At 40.6% G+C, this 19,995-nt stretch overlaps 2 protein-coding genes across 4 annotated transcripts in view; one reads left to right on the plus strand and one right to left on the minus strand.

Moving 5' to 3' along the window:
• SIMC1 (SUMO interacting motifs containing 1) overlaps window positions 1–5,423 on the plus strand; it is a 26,710-nt gene extending 21,287 nt beyond the window's left edge. The window contains exons 7-10 of one of the 2 annotated variants that reach the window (XM_066618035.1): window positions 857–985; window positions 2,416–2,572; window positions 3,100–3,184; window positions 4,903–5,423. In XM_066618035.1, coding sequence (XP_066474132.1) covers window positions 857–985; window positions 2,416–2,572; window positions 3,100–3,184; window positions 4,903–5,123 — 592 coding nt within the window. In that variant the 3' untranslated portion in view covers window positions 5,124–5,423. Of the gene's footprint in view, window positions 1–856; window positions 986–2,415; window positions 2,573–3,099; window positions 3,185–4,902 lie in introns of those variants that run through there. The other variant, XM_066618036.1, reaches the window with a different exon arrangement.
• Window positions 574–19,363, minus strand: KIAA1191 (KIAA1191 ortholog). 2 transcript variants are annotated; one of them, XM_066618040.1, is made up of 9 exons: window positions 19,166–19,363; window positions 16,812–16,905; window positions 16,471–16,553; window positions 13,268–13,458; window positions 11,723–11,849; window positions 9,475–9,599; window positions 8,432–8,538; window positions 8,004–8,152; window positions 574–7,095 (listed from the first exon to the last, which is right to left on the minus strand). In XM_066618040.1, the coding sequence occupies exons 3-9, from the start codon at window positions 16,496–16,498 to the stop codon at window positions 6,887–6,889; spliced, it is 936 nt and encodes a 311-aa protein (XP_066474137.1). In that variant the 5' UTR covers window positions 16,499–16,553; window positions 16,812–16,905; window positions 19,166–19,363; the 3' UTR covers window positions 574–6,886. The 2 variants fall into 2 exon arrangements, with proteins under 2 accessions (XP_066474137.1, XP_066474138.1); XM_066618041.1 differs by lacking the exon at window positions 16,812–16,905.
• Window positions 19,364–19,995: the final 632 nt, after the last annotated feature.

Raw genomic sequence — 19,995 nt, forward strand, 5'->3', positions numbered from 1 at the left:
ACCTGTTGTTCAAGAGGCACCTAGATGTTATTTTCAATTTTGAGTGGCCTAAGCTAGAAGAATGCTGATTTAACCTTTTGAGTGCATTCAATTTTGGTGATAACTGCAATGTGTTTGAATTAGTCTATCAATATGTCTAGGACCTAACCTTGCTTCAGTGGATGCTGTTGGCATCCAAGTTAAATATTCAAGCAGCACATTGATTGTTGTTGGGGAGAAAAGTTGAGGCTCTGTAAAGTTGCAGAATGGGAATAAACCTTCTTCCCATTCACAAGATGAATTACGCAGTACATATGACATAACTGCTTGTAGTCCAGCAGCATTGGTGCCTACTATGTGATTTGACAGAGCTGCATGGAAAGTAGATTTCCACAACTGTTGGGAGTTTAACTACATGGAAACAATTTTGACTGCAGCCACATCTGTGGATAAGTGTTTGAAACCCACCCCCCATCTCATTCACCTACTCCCAGTATTCACTAGTATTTGTCAACAACAAGCTCTCATTGTTTCAGGTCAGACTCATTTGATACAATACATGGATTTTTATCACCAAAATGATATGTTTAATAGAAGATGCAGTTTGAAAACCTGTGGTACCCATTTCATGACCCCTCTAGCCAGGACTAGAGTGCTGTCATAGTGCATTCTTCTCCCTTATATTTTATTATTTTTGTTATATTGGCTTAAATAGGAGACAAAGGTGGTAATAATATTGTTCAAATGTAAAGAAAACTTCAGAGTTTAAATTGTTAAAGTTCCTGTTACATTGGTGCCACAGTCCATAGCTTGAGATGCTGCAATGGGTGGCATTGACTAACACTGTTCCATTTCTGCATCTTGCTCTCTGGCTTAGGGAGGTGGCACTTCTCCAGAGGATGCTTTCCATAGCAGTAGAAGTGGACAAATCACCAAACTGCAGTGCCTGTAAGATTGCGGACACAGTATTTTCTATTGTGCTAAATATTCCCAACCGCTGTCAGAGGTGAGAGATGGCTAAACAAACCCTGCATTGATTCTTTCTGGGATCCGGTCTTTTCTGTGTTGATACTCCAGCTGTCCTGGCCCCAGTTGTGTACTCATTACACTCTTACATATTCAGGTATTTCTGGGGAAAGGGCAAGCATTAAATAGACTTCTATCCTGGCCTTCCACTTCCATACAGGTAGTTTATAACAGATATTAAGACAGTATTAACTAAAATCAATATAAAAATGCAGGCAATCTCAAAATCTTCCTCCTGGTGCTTTTGTGGTCACTGGCAGGGCATAGTCTTGTTGCTTTCACCAGACTTTAGTTATACAGCTTGTCAGAGTGCAGCTATAAGGGAAACTTAGCATAATGGGAGCTTCTCTAATATTGTTGCTGAGGGGCTGAGTTGAGCATCCCTCAATACTGTAAATCTCTATTTCAAGTCCTGTACTATTAACCTAGCTTTTTCCTACAACTAATTCAAAGGGGGGAAAAACCCAAAATGCTTGTTAAGTGCTTACTCTGTTCACCCTGATCTTAGACACCATTTCCCTCTATCTACCATATTCTGCACCAAATTACACTTATCCACCTTGGCAACTGAGCAAAGGGTTACAACATTTCTCTGTACCTGTTACATGCTCAGACTCCAAAGGCTTGCCCTGTCCCTCAATCCTGAATGCCCATGTGTTTTGCTGCTTCCAGTCTTAACAGCCACAATTTAGGCTGCTTCCAGGAGTTCTTCAGGAATGTGCTTTAAAAGACAGAGGGAACCTTTTTGTACCTCTTGTACCTTTTTGTACTAGTTTACCAGGGCTCTAGGTTGAATAAGGCTGGGGTTGTTTTCCTTGACATTCTTTGTTCTCTCTTTCAAATACATTAGATATACAAAACAGACTGAACTGGATTGTGAAAGAACATCTGTCCTAAAGGTTCCTTTTTCTTTGTATCCATCCACCCCTATGGCCACTTTAAAGACTTCCATTATATACACACACGTCCATCAATCTAAACTCTGCTGCATGTGAACCAGCCCATGTTTGTGTAGAAAGCTAAATGCTCTACTAGATGTTCCAGGCAACCTAATATTTCTCTCATCCAAACAGCCATAACAAAATACTTCCAAACTGTATCTATAAGTTTTACTATTTTTTCTTTCTGGCAAGTTACTTCTGTCTTTCATTAATCTATGTTCCAGGTAGTAGGCTGGAAAACAGAGGCTGTTTACCAGAGTGAAATGAAGCAGACCAGCTTTAATGACAACCTGTCCTGACCTTGAGCAAACACTTCCCAATATTTACAAGTAATCACCTGCAGGACAGTAGTGGCCTGGATGACATGTACACAAAGCCTTTCATGTTGGCCTCACTAGCAACACAAACTGTTTTTTCCTGAGTTCACAGGCAACTTATTCTCCATTCTCTCTCCTTCCCCTACTTGCAGGGAAACCTTCCTAAGCAGTATGGAATGCCATCTCCTTCGAAGCAAAGTATTGGAGTTAATTTTCCACCATAGCTGTGAAATGCCCACAAACCTGCCGTTGTCCATGGCTAAGATTTTGTATTTTCTGAACCACTTTTCTCTGCTGCTGAAATATCAGGTACTAAAGAGCTTCTTCCTTTCATCCCTTGTGGGAAGAATTAAGAGCTGAAAAAGTCATTTGTATATTCACCCCTAATACTCTGGTAAAAACAAGAATGAAAAATAAGGAAAGGGGGTGAGAAAGCACAAGAGTCAGTATGTGTTGTTACAAGAAAAGTGAACCAGTACTGATTTTAATAAACACTTTGATTCAAGTCTTCTAATCCAGTGTTTCTCAAATTGACTGCATTTGGAGAAATGTTACACACCTGTACTTTTAACAAACTCCTATGTATATTCTTTTAACAATGATAGTCAATGGGACTTACTCCTGGATAAATGTGGATAAGACTGCAGCCGGAGATTGTTAAACATTTTCCTGTTTGATGTCACTTCTGGTCATGACATCACTTCCAGTGGGTCCCAGCAGATTCTCATTCTGAAAAGTGGATCCTGGTGCTAAGTGTGAGAACCATTGCCTATATCATTTGAAATTAAGATGTCCTCATTGGGCAAAATACAAATCCAATAATCATCTCTTTACAGGACAGTGAAGCAACATGGCAGAGATGGGATGAGATGCTCCAGTACCTGAATTTATTGTTGCTGAGTTATCGCAGTATAGTTCTAGGTGAGCAGTTTGATTATGGCTCATTAGCTTGTTTTCCCAGTGTATATAATCTGAACAGATGCTGCAGGAGTTTGTCTACTCTGTCATGGGCTGGCATACGCCTGCTTGTCCATCATTAAATAGCATTAAATCATGACTTCGATAGTTAGTAATTTCTGTGATTTCTACTCAGTGTCAACTCAAACAATGCTTTTAGATGGAACGGTTCACACAACTGAATCAAAAATTGAGTAATAACTGCCATACAGTTAGCAGCAGCGTACACATAGGAAGGAATATAGAAGAAAAAAGTTCTGCAAGTATGAGTTATGAATTATGAGGCAGGTGAACTGCAAGCCACATCTCTGCTCCCCTAACTCTATGAAGCCCACAACTTCACCCACCAACCATGGCAATATAGGGATAGTATTTACCCATTTATGAAGGAATATTCAAGTGCTTTATAAATAAGACAATTCTAATTAAAGAGCCAGTGAACTTCTACCTTGCAAAGATAAGTGGTTCTGGTATTGTTAAGTATACTACCTCTGCTCTGTATATACTTAGCATCTAAAGTACCTTTCCTTCTTTATAAGTACCTAATCTGTTAGGTACTTAATAAAATACCTGAAAACAGCCCTTTAGTGAAAATCTGGATGAGTGCAATTATTACACTAAATTCAATGGTAAAAAAAATCTAATTTGTTCCAAAGCAATTCCAAGTTCATTCACAAGTCTAACACCATAAGGAAAAAGATGGTGTGGCATGATAAAACATTATACAGCATCAATAACATGTTAAAGTTGGTGACTGAAAATGTCTCAAAAGTTCTAGCATCACATGAGGTTTAGTACCTCAGGCTTTAATGGCAAACTAGGAGCAACTCACATTTCATCTATTTTCTACATAAGAACAGCCCCACTGGATCAGGCCATAGGCCCATCTAGTCCAGCTTCCTGTATCTCACAGCAGCCCACCAAATGCCCCAGGGAGCACACCAGATAACAAAAGACCTCATCCTGGTGCCCTCCCCTGCATCTGGCCTTCTGACTTTTCCTACAATTCTTCTCATCTTCTGTTAAGACCCATATTCACTGTAATTTATAAAAATATAGCACAAAACCAGATACACTGTAAAGAGGAGAGTGTAATGCACGTGTCTTGAATGCATGGGGATATGCTACCCATCAGGCAGTACTTTTCACACTGGTTGTGCCTCTTCCCCTACCTAGCCATATTTGGTCCTCCAAGGGTCCTGAAGAGTCTGCAGGAGCACATACAAGAAACAGAATGCTTCCAGACCTCTGACCCAGGGGAAGGAGAAATTTGATCCTTTAATTCCTCCTTGGGCACAAGGGGCAATTTCATCTCTGCCTCTGGAGCTGAAAGCAGGGGGAGGTATATCAATTGGGTAAAATAGGAGGTAGACCTAGCTTCCACAAGAGGCACCTCCCACCACCACCACCATTCCTGGACCTTATACTGAAAATCTTGATATGGATAGAAGGGGATGGTCTTAATATGTGCAATACAGATAAGTGAAAATCTTTATAGCAAAAATAAGAGACTGTTCTATAATCCCTGCAAATACCTTCCAAATATGGTTGTCCTAAGCCTACCACCATCTACCATCTCCCTGGCTGAAGGGAAGTGGGACTGTGGAAAGGTGAGGCAGGAGCCAACTGGGAGGGAGGCTCCCTGTCTTCTATCACCCTGTTTCATACTACTTCCTTTCTAGGGCACTTAAGAAGTTCTATGTGTGAACGGATTAAGTTAATCATCAAGGCTGCCAAACCTCAACTACAGTCACATGACATCATCCCTTTCACAGAGGTAGCAAGCAGCATTACCAGCTTTCAAGAGCAGCTTTCTCAAACTCTGGAGCAACCCCTTCCCTCATCCATCAAGGAAAAGACTGAGCTACTCAAAGTGTTGCTTCTTACCTCCATGGATATGTAACCTGTTGGGTAGCTGAAAGATGGACCTCAAAGTAGAAACTACTGAGCAGCAACTCTTCAGCTCCAGAGTTCTTAACATCCACAAAACCTCTTTTCTGTATTAATGGGGGGGGGGGGTCTCAGCCAGTTGCACAAGTTCAACTCAGACTTCCATTGTCATGGGTTTGTCAATCTGCTTTAGTTCCTACCTGCATTTTTGTACAGCTTTTGTAATAAATTATTTTACTAGTTAAGGAGGAAAATGAGTGGGTGTTTTTTTTTCAAGATTGCAAGGGCAATGCAAAATGTTAAAGGTATAAGAGAGTCTACTACTTCAGTAAATGCTGTACTGATGCACCAATTCATTCATAAGGTGTTTTATTTGGGGGGGGAGTGCTAGGCACAGTGAGACATGAGCACAAAACATTACAAAATAAATTAAATACTAACGAAGAAGTTGAATTATTGTATAAGCAGTGATGACAAGAACCAAAAGGACAGAACAGATACAGAATGCTCTCAAGGTAACAAAGTTATTGTCACTATAGTGAAGGAATATGAGATGAAACTGGATGAGATAGCAAAGTCACTTCGCTACAGCAACACCCACAATCTGTAGAAGGAATATTTGGGTTTAGTTAGGACATAAAAAGATTGGCAAGGAAGTCTCTAACATGCTATTAAACAAAAAAGCCTCTATATAATGGATGCTTCAAAGTTGCAATCTTATTATAGTAAAGCCAACCGGCAGCTTAGATGTTAGACAAGAAAACAAAATTGGGAAGTGCTACCTTTTACTCAGAGTATAGGCAGAAAACACCAAATTTCCACTAACTGTCATCTCTGTGAAAATAAGCACTTGCAGCAGCTGTTACTGGGAATGTTCAAGTTGAGCAGCTGGATTAAAAGCTTCAAATGCCCTAACAAGACATGCTGCACTTATGCCTCTGAAGGCAGGAAAAATAAGTAGCCAGGGTCCTTTTTCCATATTTCCCACTTCTAACAGAAAATGCCTCTAGGAATTCCTAATCAAAACACCAGGAAGTATTAGGATTCCCTTTAAAGAAAACAAAGAGGCTATAAAGAAGCTACAACAAAAATGAAGGAACTCTGCCCATCATTTTCTGGTTCTGGTCCATGACACTACAGAATTATTCTCACATAAGAAAAAAGACTGCCTGAACAATATGCCTTTGATACCACAAACTAGAATGGTCACTTTCCATGTTGAAACATTACAATCAAGTATCTTAAGACAGCTCTCTTAAAAGGGGAAATAGCCAATAGTCAAATCGTCTTCATTTGAAGCCAGTCACTTCGTTCGTCCAGGAGCAAGACTGTGCAGAACAATAATTTCAGTTAATGCTAATTTTCCATAAAAGGTTCAAAGTAGAGATATTTAGATTCTTATGGTTACACACTGTCCTTCAGTCATCTGGCATGCATACAAGAGCCAGACACAGCAGCCCAGACAGTCAAGTCAAGAAAGCTTCAACAGGCCGTAGGTTTCCCTTTATAAAAAAAACAACTATATAAAGAAGTGTAGGATTCAGTGTTGGAACTTCAGAAGCAGGATGGCTGTGATCATTTGGGGCTGTACAGACGAGACCTTTAGGAGGGAAAAAGAGCAATAAATTCAGAAAGATGTCCAGCTGCTGTTTAACCACCATCTACTACACTGAGCTAGAAGAGACACTTTCCTATGTCAACTGCTGATGGACAGAATGGAACTGACAGCCTAGGACCATATCAAGAACAATTCCTGACTTTTAAGTGCAAATGTTCCTAGAAACCAGTGGGGGTGAGCACATTCATGTCCCGGGGTTTGAGGTTATGAGAACGTGGGGACCGCCTCTTTTCTTCCATAGCTGGAATGTCCATCTTGGGGGGCTTGAATGTTGCAGGGTCCTCTGCCATCCTGGTGGCCTGGGCACGCATTAGGTCCATCGGGGATGGTTTCTGGGCACCCTTATAGGCCTGGATGGTAAAGCCCCCTGAGGAAAGAAGAGTATACAAGAGACGTAAGAAAAAGGCAGGAGCAGCAAGTCACCTCAGAGCTTTACTAGGCACAAGTACAGCTGCCTGCTGCACAGTCAAGGCACCCTTAAGCACCTGAAGATTTCAGCACTAACTACCAGTTATGTCTCATGTGACAGTTTCGTTCCTGTCAAGAAAAGAGGTTTCAACATAATCCTCTGATTGCATTCACATGAGAAAGCTACCATGAAACTGCAACTGTAGCATCTCTAATGGTATGCTGTTAGTCTGTGGTAGTTTTGAATTAAATGGGGTTTCCTTGTCACTGGAAGATTCAACACTAGTTCTGAGAAATTTGCATAAAAGGAACAAGGCAGATGATTAAAGATTGTGAAATACTTCCAAGAAACTTCTTGAAAAGAAATAAGAATCTTTGTTGCAAAAGTACAACATCAACATTTTCAGCATCAAATACAATTAGGAGACAAAACAAGACACACCATTACAATTTCAGCAAAACTGCACACTTACTACAAGCAATCAAAGAGTGAATACAGAAAACTGCCATTACTACAGAAGAATGTTGGGAGAGGGAGGGAACACTAGTCTGTATTCAAACAGTTTGATTTTTTGACTGACTTGAAAATTGTATTCAAATCATGAGCCACAGACAGTAGAAACCTGCAAGCAGCATCATAGCACAAACCACCTGATGCATACAACTTTTAAAACTTTTGCTGATCAGAAACTTTTTTTATCAGAAAAAAAATAAAACTTTTATAATATTTTCATGTGTCTAATTTTTGCTGAAATTTCTAAGTCAACAAGCAAACATTGTAGCTAAAGGGTACGCTGAATGTTAACTTTTTGCTACCCTGGTCCTTTGAAATATGATGAAGATGGCTCTGTTAAGAAGTTTATATACCTGAATCAGTGGCGGATTTCTGGAGAGCTCTAGACCCAAAGAAGCTCCACTTTTCAGGTGGTACTTTATCACTGTCCCCACTGCTGGAATCCATGGAGGCAGGATGTGGACCAGTGATGGAAGTGGAGGTTCCCTGACTAAACCAGCCCCTGAAGTGAAAGAATAAATTAAGGACAACAATTGGAAAAACAGTCCTCAATAGCACTGGACAGCCACAAACATCAATTCTAACAAAACAAGCTGCAGAAGATAAGCCCAGGGGAATTGCATGGGAAACATTTCATATAAGCTTCATCCACAACAACAACAAAAGACTGATTCTACTCGGTATAGAATTCTGATCCAAACACTCAAAAGAACTGGGATCCATAATTTAAGTGGCATTTGCTTTCCTTCTGGCAAGGGGGCCCAGCTTGTGGGGAATGTACCTGTACGTGCGCTTGGGAGAGGAATGGGGAGTGCTGCTTGGAGTGGATTGGGCAGAAGAGGCTTGTTTATCTTCTTTTGCCATTTCTCCACTTTGCATCTTTAGCTTCTGTTAGAAAGGGTAAAGACATGCAATTGGAGCTTTCTGAATCTAGCAACTGAACAAACTAATAGTTAAAGTTAAACTCAACTTATTTCATTAGTCAAAGTCTAGCAAAAGCATTATTTAGCACATTAAAAAGGTATGCATGCAAGATTACAATTTGTTCAGTACAGTCTCAATACCATCCACCTACAGCTTTTTAAGACCTGCAGAACAGGGAGTGTTTGCTTTGAAATCAGCAGCTCTATTCTGAGATATGCTATTAACATCACTCTCACTTACTGGAATCCATATTTAGCTTAACCTGGAACTTCAATGATCAGGCATGGGCATACACTTCCTAATAGTAGTTAGTTCTGTGCTTAATTGTCAGAAAAGTACACTTTTAGTGCAATGAAACAAGTATTTACATGGTTAGCTTCACTGTCAATGTCTCCTTGGTACTGAATGAAAAATACAGTTCAATGTATGTGGCTTGCGCTAGATTCAAGAATTCTCAACTATCTTCCATTACAAAGCTATGAATATGAACTCTTATTAAATATACAATGTAGATTATCTACTTAAACAGAAAAAATAAGCAAATTCTATTGTGCTGATTACATCTACCAACACATTATATTGTGTCAATTACACCTACTAGCACTTTTCCCTCTATTGTGTGCGGCCTAACAGCTGTGCAGCATGAAGCTTGGTAACTGGGAAGTTTGGCAATAATGTGATGACATCATTGTCAAAAGTTCAGAAGTTGTGTCACAACACTGTCACAACATTGTGCAGGTACAGAAGAGGTCTGCACATCAGTTACAGAGAATACTGCCTACTAGCAAATTCTGTTGTGTCAATATCTAGAAGATGTCCGGCCTTGGACAACTAGTTCCATAGAGTACTAATTGGCCACTTTCATCAGAAAGTAAGCACAGTGAGACCCAAACACCTTACATGGAGTGACTCAGCCACGCGATGGTATTTTGTTTCCTCTGCAGTAAGGCCTTTGTGGGGAGTGTATCCGGCATCTCTCAAACCTGCCTGCTGTTCAAAGCGCTGAATGCTCTCGTGAGTTTGTTCTAGAATGGACAACATGACACATTCACACATCCATAAAACTCTGCTGCCAGTCAGATTTCTATGAGGCAATGTCACACCATCTTTATCAATATTAGCTATGACAGTTTAGCAAGGATGAGATGTCTTTAAACCATCCACCCTAATACAACAAAGTTTGTTCTGAAATATTCTGGAAACTTTCATTATTCTAACTTCTAAGAACAAACTGTACTTGATCAGTACTGTTTCAGTGATCAGCAAGGTAAGATAATTTTGGACACTGTCTCTAGCCCAAGTTCCTCCTACAAAAGATACTACTTTTATTTTTTGGTTCCAGAGTTTCTTGCTCTAAACCTCTACTGGAGTACCTTTTTCATGTTCTAATGACTGTTCAGTGTACTTTCATATGTTTAACAAATAATGCTTGGCCAAAAGTGAAGCTGTTAGGTTAAGCATGAATGCTCTTGGAATTACAGAACATAATATGCCATCCATCAAACTTTAACTTACTAGCTAACAAGACTCAACCATGCCTTCCCTATAAATATTTCAATGAAAGCTATAAACATTTCACACTAGGTGACTGCAAAACAGTAAGCTATGAGTGGAAAATAAATGGAAAAGTGGAGAAAAATGGTTAACTGGTCAAAATTTATATTACACATTTGTAGTGCTGATTCAATCATATTTGATAAGGCTATTGGCCATATTTCAGATATCTGTCCCTGAGGGGAGAGAGAGGATGTTGACACTGAGTTTCTAAACTTAATTCATAATTTATTTCAGTAAAAGGTCAGATTCTTAGTTATCCACAAAATATTCAGCTTAGCTGAATACAAGAATGCCAATAAGTTGCCTTCCAAATCCATTTCCTGGACAAGTGAAATGAGCCTGCAAGTTAACAAGTAAGAGATGGCAACATCACTGAACATAAAAACAGCCACACTTGATCAGGCCATAGGCCCATCTAGTCCAGCTTCCTATATCTCACAGTGGCCCACCAAATGCCCCAGGGAGCACACAAGACAGCAAGAGACCTGAATCCTGGTGCCCTCCCTTCCATCTGGCATTTGGATATAACCCATTTCTAAAATCAAGAGGTTGGACATACAAATCACAGCATGTAACCCGTGATGGATTTTTCTTCCAGAAATTTGTCCAATCCCTTTTTAAAGGCGCCTAGGCCCAATGCCATCACCACATCTTGTGGCAATGAGTTCCACAGACCAACTACACACTTACACCAAGACTGCCACAAAAAAATTGCTGCAGAACTTGTGAAGAACCAACTTCCAACCCTTCTTCTGTCAGCTCATATTCTCTACCATTACACACTAATCAGGATCAAAATTTGCAAGAAAGGAATTTTCAAATTTGTTCTTGCAGCACTTTGTTTATAATTTAAAGGGACTGTACTATTTACAAGTTTATAATTTAAAGGGATTAAACCATTAGAGCAGTGATTTTCAACCTTTGTCATGCCACAACCCCAAATAAATCAATATAAGACAGGTGACCCAGCTCCTGACTGGCCCTGCCCCATCTGACCTCACCAATGCATCACTTCCAGTCCATCCTCTCATCACCCACTCAGCTCTACACCACCTTCAGTACCAGCCAACATAAGGGGTTGCAAAAAGCTGCTGAGGCTGGGATTGCAGGTGGCAGTCTGACCCTTAACAAGCTGCATCCTTAGCACTTCTCCTGGGGCAGTGGCAGCTTACCTTGCAGTGAGATAGCTGCCTGCTCTGTCCATTCTGTCCCAACAGCTGCCAGCCCCAAAATGAAGCTGTCAGCTACAGCAACAAGCCTCCCTCTTTCAGGTTGCAATAATCATGTCGAAGGCCACCCAGCTCTTGCAAGCATTCTGGCGCCATTCTAAACACTCCACAGGCTCCTCCAGCCATTATACAGTGAGAGTAGTATACTGTAAAGTAGTGTAAACGAGGGGGGGTCACAACCCACAAACTGAAGATCACTGTATTAGGACATCCAGTCTCTTTGTAAGTCCTTCTGAAATCTGATGTGCAGCTGTATACATTCAGAAGAGAACTACAGAACTAAATATCATTGGTCAGTCGTCTATATTTCAAAAACTCCATGCAGGTTAACTTGCCTACAAGAGAGATACAAGAACTCTTACTTGTAATGAGAGAACTCATGATGATGTGGGTGGCCTTGGCTTTCACCACTGGAACCTTGTTCATAGTCTCAGTGGAAGATGAGGGGGTTATGGCAGATGGATGCATGCTAGTCTCCCCTTCCTCAACCTGTGCAGAGGAAGCCAGGTACAGTTTGAGGAAAAAGTGGGAAGATTACCCAGAAGCACCTTCCAAATGTCTCCTGATCCTGATGGAGATTAGACTTGGTATACTCAACAAATGCAAAATGAATACAGTGCTCTTAAGAATGTTATTCTTTCTGTCTTCCTCTTTACATAGTATAGAAGAAGCCAAAAGATAATATCCCTTCTTAAAGGTCAGTAGAGGAAATGACAGATCACTCCTATTTTCAATGAAAAACAAATCAGCAGTAGCCCATGGTGGAAAGATCTCCAGAGAAAATCATTCCCCACCTCATCCCCAATTCCCTTATCTTCCCCAAAAGGACAGCTATGGCTTCCATTTCCTTGTTCTGAAGAAGTAAACCACAAATCAAAACGTTATCACCTTCTGTTCCTACCTACTACATTATTTAAAAGTATGCAAAAAAGATTCCATTTTTAATAACATGGTTAAAACTGAATAATCTGCATGTATTAAAGATACCACAGTTGTCTACAACTGGACAATAGCCTATTTGGGGCTCCAATTTGCAGATTCCTATATTGTTTTATGAGTGACAGTTCTTTCTGACATTGGTTAATGATGTCAAACACGAAATGCATAATCTTGGAAACGATTAAAAATATACTCTCCAAGTTCTCATTACGATGAGTCTAGTCATGAGTCTTTACTGCTGTGTGAACAAAGGATATAACTACTACTACAAAATTAAAATGGAACTCATGCTACAAAAGCTGACATCACCTTTCAAAGAATGATTAAAGTGGGGTTATACTCAAGAGCAGGGGTTTCCAAAGTGTGTGTCATGATACATTTGGGCACTGTAGTACACTCACAGGGGCACCACAAGATGTCCCAATGGCCCCTCCTATCTATTCTCCTGGGCTTCGCCATCTTGGATTTCATGAAATCCAAGATGGTGGCGCCTGGCTGAGCCAGCATGAAGGGGATGCAGGGGCATCATGACCCAGATAAGTCTAAGAATCACTGCCCTATAGATTTGAAAAAATCTGAAACAATGAAAACGTATACCTAATGTTTCCAAGCAAGACTGTTTGAAGACAACAGGGAATCTACTTTTTTCAATCTTTTGTAAGTAACGTTTCACTGAAATGTGAAAATTTTACATGCTTTACTTCAGTTACTTTTGACTAGAGATTACACTGGCTCTCCATTGTGGAACTATCTTTTCAGGAACATTTCACCCACTGCAACCAGTTAGACTACTGCTTCAAATACAGTTTTCACTGCAAGAATTTTGGCTTTTAAAAAAAGCACCAAGAGTATCAAACCAGAGTGTCCTCTAACATGCTTAATTTCAGTGACCAGTTCATACAAGTCACCACCCCTTTTCATCCATGAGACACTTCATGTCTGCTTTGCATATCTTGCAGACTGCATACCTTGGAAAGCTCCTCATATTTGCGTTCTGGAATGACTGGCTGTTTCCATAAGATACTGGAGCACATATTTGAAGGAGGAGGAGTCATTGGTGCTGTATCCTCCAGGGCATCATCATAACTGAATGCCCGACGGTGCATTCCAATTGGCTGAGACATCTTTCCTAGAAGCCCTCCAGAGCCATGCTCAATAGCTATGAACAGAGATAGGAGATTTCACAGTGGGTTGCGCTTTTAAGACTTTAGTTCTTCACAAACAAGAATAGGTCACTGTAACTCATAACTATTCCTCTTATTGGGATTTCAGTAAAAAAGACACACACATAAATTATTTCGGTAAGATATTTTCAGTAAACATCCCAGCAGCAATTATGCAGAGGATCTACCAAAATCAGCATCACCACAGAACTTGAGTATATTCTGATGCAACTTAAATCTTCTCAATGAATCAAGAGAAGATGCATCACATCCCAATCTAAGCATTGTGTTTGGGCTAGGAAATTCATTTCACCAACTGGAGAGCCAAGGTTGACATCGGGGTGAAAAATTCCAAGACCAAAGCTCTTAGAAACACAGGTGGGGCTTCAGTATCCACAGGGATACATTCTTGGAACCCCCCCCCCCCCCGGTACCAAAAATCGTGAATAATCAAATCTGCAATCTTCTGTTCCTTAAGCTCTTCAAAGGGGACCAGAGATGCACCACCCCTGCTGGTTTTTTGTTTATAACTTTTGGAAGAATAGAGATATTTCAACGTGGCTTGTTTCATTGCATTCTGTATGAAATTCTGCATCAAATGATGGTATTATTCTTAAATATCAAAATTTTAAAAACCACTCCCTATGTGTGTTATGTAGTACAACCCGCACCCAATGATATGACTGTTTCAGCCAAGGCTGTGATCCCAAATTAGATAGGATGTACAAGTGTGTTCCTTCAGCCTGCAAATTAATATTTTTTTAAATAATGAAGGATTAATAGACACTTTCAACTAAGGTTTTCTTGAGTATTTGTTAGTAAACATGGGCAAAAAGGGTATGCGAATTGTGAATCAATTATATTAGAAGCCAAAGTTCAACACCAGGACTAATTCTTTTGATTTTAAATGGAACACCTCATTTAATTGTTAAATGGAAATCACTCCTGCTAACTTGATGAAGCCAAATTGTGACATTTAAAATGAGGAGTCTTCCTAAACTGAACTTCTTATTTCAGATCCTTCCAATTAAATCTTTGGATCACAATTTATCCCAGTGGCAAAGTTTTGTCTTAAATATATACACAGAGAGTAAACATAAAGAGTAACCCTAGACTAAGTAGGTCTACTTTATATAAATAGTCAAAAGATGGGGGATTGGAAGCCCCAAATCAAAATGTGTATTTTGCAGCTTTTCAACTGCAAAAGTCAATTTTCATCACTATAAATAATGAAAACAGAGGTTGAATCACACGCTGGAGACAAAGCATGCATCTCCCACAACACTGTCTGCTGTACTTTTCCATCCTAAATCTCATTTCTCAACTACTTTGCATTTCTTCGCTAATTCTTTCATAAACATTTTACTTCAGATTTGGTAGGAGTGGAGGCATAAATTAATTCCCTGTCTATCCTCATTATAAAAAAAGAATTAACTACATCATTTTTTTTACTCCACTAAAAAAGGTCTGTTTTAAAACCTAGAAAGAAAAAGGATTTACAGACTCAGGGATTTATTTGTTAAGTATGTTCCATTATCAAATATTCAAATTAAAGACTGATCTCTAGATGAGATCAGGTCACAATGATTTCAAGTTCTTCATTTCATATCCAGTAGTTAGAGATCAGACATTTAGGTGTCTTCCAGCATTTCAAGCATGCTGCTTGTGATCCACATTCCTTTTTTAAGGGTCTAACTTTAAAGATTTATGCAATGCTTATTTTTTCCATCTCTAGTTGCCCTGCACATCTCTTTTAGAGGGAACAGGCAGAATATAAATGTTAGCTAAATAAATTTGTGGCTCCTTTGCGGGCTTAAAATGGTATAGGAGAAGGATTTGAGTGAAGGAATATCAGCTCAAACTAGAATGCTATTTGGCACAAAGAAACTTTTAAAGCAGTTTCTGCTCAGATTAGAGAGAACTCTCTTAAATTACTATACAAATGGTACTTCTCTTGAGTTGTAGCATATTCATAAAAATATTGTGCTAGGGAGTTTATACAGTGGGGTGGGTCATACTTCCACATGTGGTAGATGTCTGAAAAGTTTATTTTACTGAAAAAAAATCTTGCCTGAAATTTCTCTCACACTTGGCCACCACATTGCACCAGCTAGCTCTATTTCTTTTATCTGAAACACAAGTTTCACCTGTAAACATAAAGATTATTGTGTATTATTGTACGTGTTAGCAACTAAATTAGAGGCTGTAATTTATCAGAGGTCTGATTCTTTCCACTCCAGAGAAAAGAAGTATGCAAGAATTTAGCGGACAGCACTTTCTGAGAAACATTCCCAAGGTGTGTGTGTAACAAGGTTTGGCATGCCAGACACATTTTTTTTGCAACATGGAATTCTATTTAATGTGTTAATAGATATTCCTTATTCCTAGACCATCAGTAATTCCGTGTCAACTCTTTTGGAAAGATTCACTTGCTTAGAACTATCTGATTTATTTACTGATTTCATTCCTCTATACATCCTTCTTCTTGGTGTACTTTTTTTGTCTGTTTTTCTGGTGTTGCCTGTTGCATTTTGTATCTTGGAATATCAATTTTTTAAAAAGGGGTATCAGAATAATGAAATATACAATTCTGTAACTGGTCTGAAAAATTCCTTCTAGGAACAGAAGATCAGGCCAGAAAAATTTTTCATATGAGCACAACTTTAGCAGGTTCCAACAAAAACCAACTTTCAGTAGGCTATTTCATCATCATTTAGCTAGCAGAAACTAATCACTAGCATCCACTAATTAAGAGGTGAAAACTGACATCTGCAAACACAAGATACTAGTTCACCAACACAGTTAACTCTATTATTGAAGCCATAGGCTACTAGCTTCTTTGGGGCAGACCTTCAGATGTATTTGCATGCCACCTGATACACCTGAAACTTCACCAAGCAATGCTACTAAGAAGCCCTTGGAAAATAAGAATTAGGGGCCTAGTGAAATTTATTACCACCAGACACGTAGTGTAAAGAATTTATATATACTTAGATAATTAGTTTTACCAGGAACATCTGTTTGTCTTGAAGCCATGATTGCAACTCCAGGTGTTTCACTATATGGAAATCCAGAACAGGGTTCCTGTTAACTAATAAAAATAGAGGGTATTCATCTGCAAAAATTCCAGTACAGAAAAGAATTCTAGCCAACAATAAAACCAAGGCTAAGCTAAGAAAGTTCTACATGCTTTTTTCCTTTTTAAAAGGATGCAGGAAGACTAGCAGACTTATCTAGAAGATTTTAATCAAACAGCAATTAAAATGTATGTATGATCTAACATTAGAAATGCATCTTTTAGGTGATATCATATTTCCTTATGCTAAAAATAGAATGTAAAAGATCTTACCACAAGTTATTATGAGAAACAGATGTCACAAAAGGACCATTCTGCTGCTGAGGCTGAAACTAGCAAAGCGTCTCCACGAATGTCCATGCAGATACTGACAAAAATTCAGAAGCAAGAAATTCTTTACTAAACTAAAGTATTAAGACACCATCTACAGTTATAACCCAACTGTACACCTTATTCAGTACTATGAGATTTTCCACAGGCCACTTCAACCAATTAAAAATTCTTACATGGTGGGTAATTCCATGGAAAAAATACACAACTACAAAGCATCTCCATATGAGAAGCTTCTGACACCTGATGTGGTCCTAACTACTGACCAGGCCAACTAAAACCAAAGAAACCTGCATTTGTTTAGACTACCAGATACCCACCGTAAAAACATTTCCCCTACTAGGATTACTGTATTAGTACTACAATTACAACTCAGAATCACTGAATGCTGCATCAGCATTCACCCTCAGCTATCAAGCAACATCTCAGTAGCAATAAAGCTGTATTCACACCTGGTTTCAAGGTAACCTGACATTCTTTAACACAAGAAAAATGATTCAATAATAGTGCTATGCTCTTGAATCAAACACCATGGGCTCAAGTAATTTACCCTACAAACCAAAGAAATCATTCACCCTAGAAAAGTATTCAATTACGCATGCCATTCTCTGAGAAAAAGTTTTTCCATCAGGGAAACAAACTTAGAGATGTATTCTTCCAAAAGAACTATCAGTGTGGAATAAATGTTTTTACTCATCACCACTGTTGCCAAAGGCAGAGTATTTTAGCTAAGAATACTCTTTCCTCAAAGATTCTCTCTCTCTCTCTCTCTCTCTCTCTCTCTAACTGGAAATGAATCACATCCAAGCCATACTCATCCTTCACACTAACTTGTCCCTCTTGCATTCACTTAAAGCAGCCAAAAGGTAAATACTACAAATTTGAGAAGAGGTTGTTACACAGTAAAAGTAAAAGGACTACTATAAAAAGGTCACTGAAATAATCTTGCCCCATTTCAACCATCTGCAGCTTGACAATTCCTGCTTAGAGCCCAGAGGTCTTGATTAATGGAGTGCTCCTCCCATGTAAATGTAGGAGGAAAGAAAGAAACAGAAGAAAAGTGGTCCTCAAGAAGCAAGGATTGCTTAGATCTATGAGCTGGCAGGATCTCCTTTTGTCACAAACAATTGCTCTTTGGCACTTACTTGGTGACATGCTTTTAGGAGGCTATTAGTAAGCATGCTCTTCCTCCCATTAATTGCCAGCCCTTGAGGCAAAGGCAGGCTGCTTTGTTAGCAGGGTAGCAAACTTTGCTGTGGACCAGAGGTCTCCAAACTAAGGCCCAGGGGCCACATCCAGCCCCTCACATCAACTTAAAACTTTATTCAGCCCTCAGCAACTTAAAATATTTTTACTGCTGATTTTTTTTGCTAACATTTGACATTTTCACTCATTTTATTTCATTTCTCAGTTCAAGCACAGCATTGTCTCTTTGTAGTTGCCACATTACTCTTTTGTTCTGTATCATATCCTGCCAACTACAAAAAATCCAAATAAAACTTATTCATTTGTTTAAAATTCATTCATAAATGTTTTTTGCCTATAAAATGTGTAAAATATATAATGCGGCCCTTGTACTGAAAAGTTAGGAGACCACAGCTGTTAAGACACAGACTGTGCCCCACCTTTGCAAGAAAGAGGGTGGTGCAAAAAGGAGACAAGGGAAAGCAACAGGTGCCTGCCTGCCTCCACTCCCAAGCGCAGGGAGAAGCTTTCATCAGGCACCTGAGATTGCATCACCAGCAGCATCTTCTGTCCAAGCCTCCAGCAGCTGCTTGAAATGGACTGGCAGCCCAAGTCTATCCACACTTTCCTGGGAGTAAGCCCCATTGACTCTCATGGGACTTACTTCTGAGTAGACATGCCTAGGATTGGGTTCTGAGGCTACAATCCTAGCCACACTTTCCTGGGAGTAAGCCCCACTGACTCTAATGGGACTTACTTCTGAGTAGATTGTGGGCTAGGATTAAGCTGTGGGCTTCTTAACGAGCAGGGCAGACCCACTTGAAGCTTCCCCAGAGCAGAGAGGAGATGCGGGAGGACCGAGAGACCAATGCTGTGCATGTCTACTCGGCATGCAGGACCATTCTAGCCACTGGGGCCTACTCCTGGGTAAGAGCGCAGCGCCGGGGAGGCGGCGGCGGCGCCCCCCCGAGCCACACCCATCTGCCCAGCTCAGCTCAGCTCAGCTTCTCACGCAGCGGGCGGGCGGGCCTGGTCCACGACCGACCGACCGCCCGCCCGCCCACCCGCCCAGCCCTCAGCCACAAGGCCCCCCGCGGCCGCTCTCCCATTACCTGGCACGGGCCGCCCGCAGCCCCGGGACTGGGTTCTCCTCCCTCCCCAGCACTAACAAGCCGGCTGGGGCCGCGTGTCGTGCGAGAGGAGCAGGCGGCGAGGCGGCCTTGGACGCGGCGGCAGCGCGGAGAGACTCGGAGGCGCCATGACGGGAACGCGAAGTCGAACCGGACTAAGCGGGGTCACTCGCTCGGCGCCGGCGAAACTGCCACCCGCAGAGGGCGCTATAGATATCAACTTAAAGTCTCGCGAGAATAACCCGTGCGCTGGGGAGTCTGGGAATTGTAGGCACCGTCAGTGGATTATTGTTAAAGTGAAAGGCTCGGAAATGCACTTCTGTGCCTCGGTTTGCGTCACTGCGGGGGCTTCTGTGTACTTCGCCGTTGTCGCTCTAGCGCAAGAGTTTGATGACTGAGAGCCGAAGCCTCTGCATGTCTACTCAGAAGTAAGTCCCATGATAGTCAATGGGACTCACTCCCAGGTAAGTGTGGAGAGGATTGCAGCCTCAGAGCCCAAGTCTCTGCCTGTCTACTCAGAAGTAAGCCCCATGATAGTCAATGGAACTTACTCCCAGGTAAGTGTGGATAGGATTGCAGCCTCAGAGCCCAAGCCTCTGCATGTCTACTCAGAAGTAAGTCCCATGATAGTCAATGGAACTTACTCCCAGGTAAGTGGATAGGATTGCAGCCTCAGAGCCCAAGCCTCTGTATGTCTACTCAGAAGTAAGTCCCATGATAGTCAATGGAACTTACTCCCAGGAAAGTGTGGATTGGATTGGGCTCTAAAGCTATGTATGTGTACATGGAATCCTGCAGGCCTTTTGTGTGTG

The sequence above is a fragment of the Tiliqua scincoides genome, chromosome 2 (genome assembly GCF_035046505.1).
Source record: "Tiliqua scincoides isolate rTilSci1 chromosome 2, rTilSci1.hap2, whole genome shotgun sequence".
Classification (NCBI taxonomy): domain Eukaryota; kingdom Metazoa; phylum Chordata; class Lepidosauria; order Squamata; family Scincidae; genus Tiliqua; species Tiliqua scincoides.